Source organism: Cyprinus carpio, chromosome B24 (genome assembly GCF_018340385.1).
Source record: "Cyprinus carpio isolate SPL01 chromosome B24, ASM1834038v1, whole genome shotgun sequence".
Classification (NCBI taxonomy): domain Eukaryota; kingdom Metazoa; phylum Chordata; class Actinopteri; order Cypriniformes; family Cyprinidae; genus Cyprinus; species Cyprinus carpio.
The window spans coordinates 18,934,224-18,945,034 of record NC_056620.1 but is presented as its reverse complement, the minus strand read 5'-3'; the positions used below and the strand labels follow the sequence as shown (position 1 = coordinate 18,945,034).

Here is a 10,811-nt window from a genome sequence, read left to right as displayed (position 1 = left end):
ATTCATTCGTTTACCGTTAAATACTAAAAATGTTAATTTCTGTTTTTAAATAATAGATTTTTAAATATTTTTTATATGTTTTGTAGGCTATTATATAAATATTTGTTATTTATTTATTTTCGTAGTTTTCATCTATCTATCTATCTATCTATCTATCTATCTATCTATCTATCTATCTATCTATCTATCTATCTATCTATCTATCTATCTATAAAAAATCACTAAAACACATATCATATATAAAAATATTATAAAATATTATAATTATATATATATATATTATATATATATATATATATATATATATATATACACACACACACAATTGAAAAATATATATATCTAACATATATTCAAACTAAGTACATTAATTAATAATGTAATTAATTGCATTAATTTTTAGCAACAAAAAAACTAAGGGGTCAGATAAGGTATCTCTTTAAGTTAACAAAGTTTAATAACGTGTGTGTGTGTGTGTGTATATATATATATATATATATTACAAAATAATATAACAATTTTATTAAACAATATTTGTTATATATATATATATATATATATATTACAAAATAATATAACAATTTTATTAAACAATATTTGAATATTTTTAGTTAAGTAAAATCTACTGAAAAGATAACATGCAAAAAAACCTTTTTTTGAATGTCATGTCATCTACTGTTACTATTTAAATGCAAATTACATTTTAATGGGTTATAATTATGATAATATTTATTATTATCGTATTGTATTTTATTTATTATTTTAGGAAGAATAAGAATAAAATAAGAGAAAGAAAACTAAAGCGGAACGTTTCGTCAATGCACTTGTGTCTAGTGGATCATGTTCGGGAGCGCACAAATGTGGCATGCTTGAGACGCTGTCAAAATATCATAACAACATATTATTCAGCATTGAACGATGGAGAACATGCAGCCACTCCGTGTTCTGGAGTTATACAGCGGAATAGGAGGGATGCATTATGCTTTAAAGGGTACGTCATCTGGTCTAAATTTGTATCGGTTATTGATAACACGACTGACACGGGATCAGTTGCAGAGGCTCTGTGTCTAGAAAATGATTGACACGCTGCTGGTGTTTGAGTCTCTGATCCCCAAACCCCACACTTTTCACTCACCCCACACTTCAAACTCCCAACTCCATAAATCAAAAATTAAAGTGTGACATTCACAGACTGAAGAAAAGTTCTTTGTTTCTTTAGAGTTGTGTTGTGAAGACTAGCTGAATTAGTTGAAATGTGCGCGTTTCTTTCAGAGAGCTCAGTTCCTGCTGAAGTTGTTGCTGCTGTGGATGTCAACACAACAGCCAATGAAATCTCCCCAACACACCACCCCAACAAAAAACTACCGACAAAAACTATTACCCCATTAATCTCCATCATTAATCTAAATTATTAAACAAAATTATTAAAAACACATACACATAACACCAATCACATAACACTAAGCGGCTCCCATTTTGCAAATGCATACAGACAATAATATACATAATCTAACAAGTAAGAGAATTATGAATTTTTTTTTGCATTTTAGCCTGGAGTTATTTCAAATTATTGACCTTTCTGCAACTCAAAGAGCTTGTGTATGCAAAATCTGTCTTATTTTTAACTGATTTATTGCATTCATAACAACATGTCTCTTTTTATAACATCCTTAAAATGATGATTCTTGGTTAATTCTACCAGCACATACACGTAGTCCCATGACTGCGTTTTTAAAAGCAATAGGAGGTAAAAGTGTAACTTACTGTTCTTCGTCATCATTAAAAGTTATGTACCTCCCAATGGCCTCAGTCAATAATAATAAAAAACATGCCACTGGACTCATTTAATAAAAATATAAAACATGTGAATAAAAATTATCTTCTTAAGGATTCGATATTTAAATGACATTATTGTGGAGTAAATTTGTCTTCAAAAATATATTAAAAAACTATAAATAAATTTATTTATCAAATCAAAATTTAATTTAAAGAGTAGGTTATGTTATTAAATAACTATTATTCATTTATTTCTTTATTTTTTTGCTTTATAACATTGTGTATTTCGATATTTGAATTGTTCTAAGATTTTAAGAGTAGGATATGTTATTTTATTTTTTTTTTGCTTTGTTTTGAAGAGCTGTCATTTATTTAATTATTTATTATTTATTTTTTAAGTATAGTTGTTAAATAATAGTTCTTCTGGCTTTGTGTATCAGGGAATGATGTTACAGGATTTTGACAAACTGAACTTTGACATGATTTTGATGAGCCCACCATGTCAGCCGTTCACCAGTTTACAATAAAGAATTACTTATACAAAAAAATAATATATATATATATATATATATATATATATATAAAATATATGTTTAGCCTGCATGTTTCAATATAATAATATATATATATATATATATATTGCCTGCATGTTTCAAATTGTATGACTTTTTTTTGGATTATTTATGAAAGAAAGGAATTTATACTTTTATTTAGCAGTGATGCATTATATTGATCAATAAAGACATTTCTAATGTTATGAAAGCAATATATTTCGAATAAATCTTGAACACCTTTTTCCACAAAAATATTAAGCAGCACAACATTGAACACTGATAATAATAACACACTTAAACACAAATCAGCATATTAGAATGATTTCTGAAGGATCATGTGACTCTGAAGAGCGCTTTGAATCAGGAATAAATTACATTTTAAAATATATTCAAATAGAAAACAGTTTAATTATATTAATATGTCACAATATTACAGTTTTAACTGACCAAATAAATGCATAATAGACTTCTCTCAAAAACATTTCAAAATCCTACCAACCCCAAACTTTTGTAACATGGAAAAAGCCTTTAAATTGGTTGACTAAAGCTAATGTGTGTTTCTCAACAGGATTGGTTTGCAGGGAGATGTTGCCGACCCCAGAACAAAGAGCTTCCTCTATATCCTGGAGCTTCTGCCAAGGTCTGACTGATCAGTCTGTGCTCTTTTTAAGTCACTTAAACATTATTTCTCTGATATTGATTTCCACATTTGAGTTTGCTCTCTTTCTTAATATTACTTCCTATGAAGAAGCCAAATTTCGTGGCAGTTTCCATTCTACAGTATTTTTGCACCTCTGACATTATTAATTCATGTCTGATGAAAGGACAAAGGAGCTTCCCCTCTCTCCCTCTGCCCTTTCTCAAGTTCGTTGTGTTATTCTCGAGCTCTGCCAGAGTTGTTTTTTGCCAGAACATGATTGTGTCTCTTCGTCACAGCAGGCTCAGCAAGCGGCCGCGCTTCATTCTGCTGGAGAATGTGAAGGGCTTTGAGACCTCTGCTGCAAGGTAACCAGCGCGGCACAGGAGACTTGATATCACCATAGTTACATGGCTAAGAGCCAACGGGGTCAATGGTTTCTCCTCTGTGTTTCTGTCACCATTGATTGTGCTAATAAGAATCTTATAGTTGTCTCTGCACATTAAACTGGAATAAATAGAAGTATTTTAATGTTAAAAAAGTAAAATCTTTACCTTAAAATTAGTCTTACACCCTTAAAAATAAAGGTTCCAGAAGTGGGTTTTGACATAGAAGAACTATTTCTGAGAACCTTACAGTGAATAGTTCTTAAAGTAATATAACAAAAAAACAAACTAAAGAACCAAATAACCCACTACAACAATAAAAATAAACCTAAAAGAAAAATCAAAAATCTACAAACCACTCAAAATTAAAATTTCCAAACCTATATAAATTTCTATCAGCTGTTGAACACAAAGAAGGTATTTTGAAGAATGTTGGAAACCAAACACTTGACGGTAGCCATTGACTTTCATAGTATGTAATAAAAACTGTGAAAGCCAATGGCTACCGTCAGCTGTTTGGTTATAAACATTCTTTAAAATATCTTCTTTTGTGGTTTTCAGAAGAATGGAGCTCAAAGAGGTTTGGAACAAGTGGTATTTGATGACAAATTTAATTTTATTGGGTGAACTATCCCTTTCAAGTTCCCATGGATGTTATAGGTTCTTCATGGAACCATCAAAGCCAATATAAGCCGATTTTTAGTTAGTATCAAAAAGCGTAACTGAGCTGTTTTGGTCTTTTAATTCACAGGGACGCTTTGCTAAAGACATTGAGAGAGTGTGACTACAGCTTTCAGGAGTTTCTGATCTCACCAACATCTGTAAGCATGTCTCTTCATCTCTAAAAAATCTCACAAACTGGATCCCAGTCTTGTTTTTATGATGGTTTTTATTGCCACAGCTTGGGATTCCAAACTCTAGGCTCAGATACTTCCTGATTGCAAAGAGACCACCAGGACCCTTCTCATTCCCGACTTCAGCAGAGGTACTTTTCTGTTTAGATCTATTCTAGCTTATGCAGTTGCAGTTGAATACTGAAGCTTCTCTTCTACTGGCAGATAATGGAGGGCTTCCCCATGTCTGAATCACCAGACAGTCTCACTGTTCCACACAATAATCCTACATCATCTGAGTGTGAGAGAGAAAAGAGTGGGACGATCATTTTTAAGCTGGAGACAGAACAAGAGTTGGAAAGGAAGAGGATCCAGGACAGTCAGGAAACAGTCCGGAGGCTGCAGGACTTCCTGCAGGAGGATGAAGAAGACCTGGATCAGTATCTGCTGCCCCCCAAAACCCTGCTCAGATACGCTTTACTGATGGATGTAGTTCAGCCCAGCTTCAGGAGATCAGTCTGCTTCACTAAAGGGTGTGTGCATAACAATATTAGTTTGTATTATTATAAATACTTAGTTTATGTATACATTTATTTGTATATTCTATAAGAAATGGAAAAAAAAACATACATTTATATTTTTTATAATTTAATATTTAATTTTATAATTATTTATATATACTTTTTTTTATTTACATAGGGTGTGGTGCCTTACCATATTAATACTGTATATAATAATTTATTTTATTTATAAAATTAAACTATGTATTTAATAAAAAAAGGGGATATATATATATATATATATATATATATATATATATATATATATATATATATATATATATATATATATAATTTGTTTTTTATGTCATAATTATTATATAACAAATTTATATATATATATATATATATATATATATATATATATATATATATATATATATATATATATATATATATATAAAATTATATTATTATATATCATTATAATTTTTAGAATAATATAAATGCAGTTATAATGAGGATACATTTAAAATGTATTTAATATATACTAAATCTATTAATGTTTTCAGCCACCGATAGGAATGTACTATTTAACATGTTTTACCATATTTAAAAAGATTCCCCAGATAATATCCTTGTTGGTTTTAAGCGTTGATTGTTTTTGTGTAGTTATGGTCACTATGTGGAGGGCACGGGCTCTGTCCTGCAGGCCTGTGTGGATGTGGAGCTAGAGAGTGTGTTTAAGAACCTGGATCTCCTTTCTGAAGCAGACAAACTAAAGCAGCTTCTTCAGTTAAAGCTGAGATACTTCACACCCAGAGAGATCGCCAACCTCATGGGCTTTCCTGCAGATTTCAGTAAGACTTTGACCCCATCCACCCCTCACAGCACACAATAAAATCACATGAATCTTCTCAAACTTTACATTAATATAAACAGATATGCACAGATGTCCTTTTATGATGTAATATTTCAGCAGCATAAGCTTTAAAGTCCACATTGTCATTCCACTGGAGTGTGAAAAGGTTAATAAATAACTTCCCATTATTCCCTCTTGGCTTCCATGCAGATAATAAGCTGTTACAGGATGCAATTCGATTCAAAAACAGCTACAAATGATGTCAAGAGTTTGTTTTTAGACAGACTCCTAAGTATTTTCTCATATAATAGTCAAGAATTCAGTCAGTTGTTTTTTTTTTTGTTTTGTTTTTTTTTTACATGGGGTGTTTTAAGGGAGTACTGGGCATTTAGTGAAATATATATTACATTATTGTAGTTGTCTATGAAATGTCATTCACTGGCCCTCATGTTGTTTGTGCATAACCCATTTTTTCATATTTAGTATTTCAATCAGTTTTTTTGTTTGTTTGTTTTTTCAGCATTTCCAAAGCACATTTCCGTTAAGCAGCAGTACCGTGTGCTGGGAAACAGCTTGAACGTCCATGTGGTTTCACATCTTATACGTCTCATGATCTCAAAATAGACATTACATGGACTGAAAGAAAATTTATGTATAATGTATATATAATATCTAAAATGTTTATTTTTTATTTTTTTTTAAATTAAGGCCATGTCTATTGTTGTTTTTTTTCTGTAAATTTGTATATTAATAAATAAAATCTTATATTTACTGAACATTTGTTTTTTATTATTGTCTCAAAGTGTGAGAAATTACATATTTTCCTTCATTTTATTACACAAAAACAAAAGATCAGTGAAGTATAGATTTAAATGTGTTTTAAATAGCTGATTATTTTAGCTTTCATGGGTAATTTACTGTGAAGCAGTATATTCAGAGAATGAGCCCTAAGCAGCAGTTTCAGTCTTAACTTCGGTTACTGATCTCCAAAAACATGTGACGGCCAATGACACTTGACCAATAAAGTCAAATCACTGGCATGCAGCTGAGTTAAATGCCCTCAAGACAGTTATGTGTTCTTTATGAGTGATTTTAGGAAATGCAGTAGTTTTAAGACTCCTTGGGGCCAAAGTGCATCTCCGGCTGCTTGTGTTTTAGGCAGGTTTAGGTGTGAAGGTACAGTACAGTGTCTGATGAGCGTCCTGGGACGAGTTCTCTCAGCATGGCTCGGACACTGAGCTCCTCCTGGATCTTAGTCTTTCTGCTCTTCCTCTCTGGACTGCAGTGTGATCATGGTGGTAAATCTAACAACAGGCAAAAACGGGACATCAGCACTGACCAGTATGTATTTTAAATTAAATATTTTATGTTTGCATGAAAGACTGATACATTGAGACCACCTGAAATTTGAATAGATCAGTTCTCATAGTTTCAAACGCTTGGATAGGGTTTGTTTGAGTTTTCCCTGCTGCAATTTTGTGAATATTTTGTGCTTCAATGTGAAGATGATCATGAAACGGATGATGTTTTTGAACAGTATAGATTGATTTTAAATGGTAAAGGTTTTTAATTCTACTGCAAGTTAGAAATGAAACGTGTCCTGCCTGGTAATTGATTTGCAGGCCTCGTATGATATCAGAAAATGGTCACCTCACATTCTCTGCTGGCTACAACAAAGACATTCGCTTCACAACCTCAGGGACAGGGAGTGTGAAGGTGGGGGCCGAGGATCTCATCCAGCAGATAAACCAGGTGAGTTCATGATGAGTTTGACTGAAGCATCAGATTCTGAGTAAAAATAGGCTCATACATCTCAAGAATGTGATGCTATAGTGATGTCAGGAAATGATAATTTGATAAAAAAAAAAAAAATCCAAAATGTCTGTAGGGCTTATTTTATTTTTTGTTTTGTTGATTTTGTTTTCCCCTTATTTTATTTTATTGAGTTCTTTGGTTGTGTTATTTTATTATTTTTTATTGTTTTTTGTTTATTTTTACTTTGTTTCATCTTTTTGTGTGAATTTTGTTTAGGTTTGATTTGATGTTTTTGTTTTGTTGTTTTATTTTGACTTGTATTATTATTATTTTGTGTGTGTGTGTGCATTTTGTTTGATTTTATTCCATCATTCATTTCATAATTGTTTAATTTTGATTTATTTCATTTACATCTCATTTTCTTTATTCTAGTCAGCTCAGAGCAAGCAATTTGTCTGTTATTGTTTGTTTTGTACTTTTTGTTTAATTTCTTTTTGTGTGCATTTTATTTTATTCCATAATTGCATTTAATTTTGTTTTATTCCATTTACATTAAATTTTCTTTTTTCTAGTCAGCACAGATCAAGCATTTTGCCTGTGTTATTGAAGCACTTTGCATTAAGTTAAAGTTTTAATAAAAATGTAACCAAGTTTTAATCAACTCTGTTCCAGATCAAAATTAACAAAGATGACATCACTACCATAAAGAACAGTGGCCCTTCTCCAGATATTACAAACCAGCTCAATCAGCTTAACACCAGAGTGACGACGCTTGAGACAAAAGTTCAGACAATAGAACAGGTATCACTGTAATCATCGATTATTGCTCATATGATTAAAGGCCTTCCATTTTAGACGTTATGATTTAATCTCAGTTTTATGGCATTCTGTATTTCATAGACAGTACAGCGGAAGACGTGCAGCAGCAATCCATGTCAGAACGCAGGAACCTGCTTGAACTTGTTAGATGCATTTCATTGCCTCTGTCCTGACAACTGGCAGGTCAGTCATTCAGACATCCATCTGTCCTTCTGTCCTGTTCATATGTCATTCTGATTGCCACTTGGTTCAATCTCTTTACAGGGTCCCACATGTGCAGTGGATGTGAATGAGTGTCAGGTGTTTGCAGGAACTCCGCTGGGCTGTCAGAACGGGGCCACATGTGTAAACACACCCGGATCTTACACGTAATCCTCTGTTATTTCTCTTGAGTGGGGTTTTTAGTGTTTATGTGAGATTTTTATATTCATATTTTCTTTTTCTTTTGTTTATCAGCTGTACCTGTACTCCAGAATGGTACGGTCCACACTGTACATCTCGCTATGATGACTGCGCAGGTGGAAGTCAGGATCTGTGTGTTCACGGCTTGTGCATCGATTCAGACAGAGTCAATCCCAATGAGGTGATTGAAAATTATGTGTATTTATTCTCAGTTTTCCACATGCATCTGGATGTACAAATAAACCACTCATCAGTCAATGTTTGGACAGTGAAAAACTGTAGTTCACCCCAAAATGAATATTCTGTCATTATGCACTGACCCTCATTTCATACCTGTTAAGATTTTTTTTTTCCATAGAACAAAAAAAAACAATAAATTTTAGAGGATTTTACTCATCCGAATAAGGACCTTTAAGCTTGAAAATAAATAATTAAGATTTAAAATAAATGATATTTTTTAAAGAAGTTTCTCATGCTCACCAAGTCTGCATTTATTGGATCCAAAACACATTAAAAACAGTAATATTGTGAAATAGTATTACAATTGAAAGTAACTGTTTTCAATTTGAATATATTCTAAAATGTAATTTATTCTTATGACACATAGCTGAATTTTCATCGTCGTAACTCCAGTCTTCAGTGCAACATGATCCTTCAAAAATCAGAAGATTTTCTGATTAAGAAACATTTCTTATTATCAATGTTTAAAACAATTGTGCTGCTTAATATTATTGTGGAAAGAGCAGCGTGAACATTCTGCTTAACGTCTCCTTTTGTGTTCTACGTAACAAATAAAGTCATACAGCTTTGGAACAACATGCATCTCTTTAATGTCTCTTTTCAGCCCAAATATAAGTGTATCTGTGATGCTGGCTGGATGTCTCCAGCTGGAGTGTCAGCGTGCACGGCTGATGTTGATGAGTGCAGCCTCCCGAACAAACCCTGCTCCACAAACCCCCCTGTGCAGTGCTTCAACACTCTGGGCTCGTTCTACTGCGGTTCCTGCCCTGCAGGTAAGACCACTCAGCCCAGGAGCCACGTCACATATGATTATTGCCAAGATATCCATATATCAATCATTTATCTTTTCTTAGATAGTTTCTGTAAGAGATTATTGGGTGCATTTACATTAAATGCATTTAATAGCCTAACAGATTCTTAATAAGAACATTATTTCATGAAGTTAATTCTTTTGGTTCCTCCAGGATGGCAGGGTAATGGTTACAGCTGCCAGGATGTCGATGAATGTGCCACAAACAATGGAGGCTGCTCTACTTCTCCCATGGTGCCTTGTCTCAACACCATGGGCTCCTTCCACTGCGGCCAGTGTCCTCCAGGTTAAGCTCACATCCTGATTCTCATGCAATTTAAAATAAGACCTGTTGTCTTAACAAGAATAGTTTATACAAAATTTGGGGGTTGGTAATTTATTTTTTAAATGTTTTTAGAGTCTCTTATATTTACCAAGGCTTCTAAAAAACGGTAATAATTGTTTTATAACCGTTTTATATTGTAATATATTTTAAAATGTAATTTATTCCTGTGATGCAAAGGAATTTGTCACATGATCCTTTCTAATATTCTAGATCATTCTACTATTTTGATTTTGATTTGCTGATCAAAAAATATTTATTATTATCAGTGCTGGAAATAGCTGGGCTGTTTCATATAATAGAAAGTTAAAAAAACAGCATTTATTTGAACAATAAATAAACGTAACTATTACTTTTGATCAATTTAATGCATCCTTGTAAAAGTATTAATTTCTTAAAAAAATATATATATATTGCTGCCCCCAATTTTTTAAATGGTAGTATGCTGTTCTCAAACCTTTATTATTTTCTTCATGTTTTTGTCTGTCCTTTTCCATGAATGGGCCCAGGGCCTGTCAATCTCTAAAAAGCACTATAAAATTAGTCCAATGGACTTGTTCGCTGTATTCCAAGCCATACAATAGCTTTGTGTGAGAATCGTGAAATTTCATTTGTTTTGGGTGAACTATGCATTTAATATCTTACTATTCAAATTGAAACATGCATATTTTTAGTACATCTCACATGTTTGCTGGTTCTCTGTTTTTTTATTTTTATTTATTATTATTTTATTTTTTTTGAAGCACAGCCTGACCTGTAGAATCCTGCTGAATCGTGGTTTTTGCTCACTGTAATATGTTTCAAACAAGAGACAGATGCTTATGTGATCTGTATTTTATTATATTCCCTCTGGGAGAGATGGAGATAGAAAGCTAGGAGAGGTTGAGGGATCCATTAGCTGGGTTCATTGAGGA

The 10,811-nt window shown here is 32.4% G+C and overlaps 2 protein-coding genes across 3 annotated transcripts in view; both read left to right on the top strand.

Moving 5' to 3' along the window:
• The first annotated feature begins 808 nt into the window (after positions 1-808).
• Positions 809-6,274, top strand: trdmt1 (tRNA aspartic acid methyltransferase 1). 2 transcript variants are annotated; one of them, XM_042751866.1, is made up of 10 exons: positions 809-991; positions 1,273-1,378; positions 2,213-2,293; positions 2,899-2,970; positions 3,270-3,335; positions 4,105-4,174; positions 4,255-4,338; positions 4,412-4,719; positions 5,359-5,546; positions 6,069-6,274. In XM_042751866.1, exons 1-10 carry the CDS (start codon positions 919-921, stop codon positions 6,170-6,172), a joined length of 1,152 nt encoding a protein of 383 aa, XP_042607800.1. In that variant the 5' UTR covers positions 809-918; the 3' UTR covers positions 6,173-6,274. The 2 variants fall into 2 exon arrangements, with proteins under 2 accessions (XP_042607800.1, XP_042607799.1); XM_042751865.1 differs by lacking the exons at positions 809-991; positions 1,273-1,378 and having other exon boundaries at positions 2,173-2,293; positions 3,267-3,335.
• Positions 6,275-6,492: 218 nt separating this feature from the next.
• cubn (cubilin (intrinsic factor-cobalamin receptor)) overlaps positions 6,493-10,811 on the top strand; it is a 38,456-nt gene continuing 34,137 nt past the window's right edge. The window contains exons 1-8 of the mRNA XM_042751864.1: positions 6,493-6,889; positions 7,171-7,300; positions 7,976-8,104; positions 8,204-8,305; positions 8,387-8,490; positions 8,579-8,705; positions 9,369-9,537; positions 9,730-9,861. Coding sequence (XP_042607798.1) covers positions 6,771-6,889; positions 7,171-7,300; positions 7,976-8,104; positions 8,204-8,305; positions 8,387-8,490; positions 8,579-8,705; positions 9,369-9,537; positions 9,730-9,861 — 1,012 coding nt within the window. The 5' untranslated portion in view covers positions 6,493-6,770. The remainder of the gene's footprint in view (positions 6,890-7,170; positions 7,301-7,975; positions 8,105-8,203; positions 8,306-8,386; positions 8,491-8,578; positions 8,706-9,368; positions 9,538-9,729; positions 9,862-10,811) is intronic.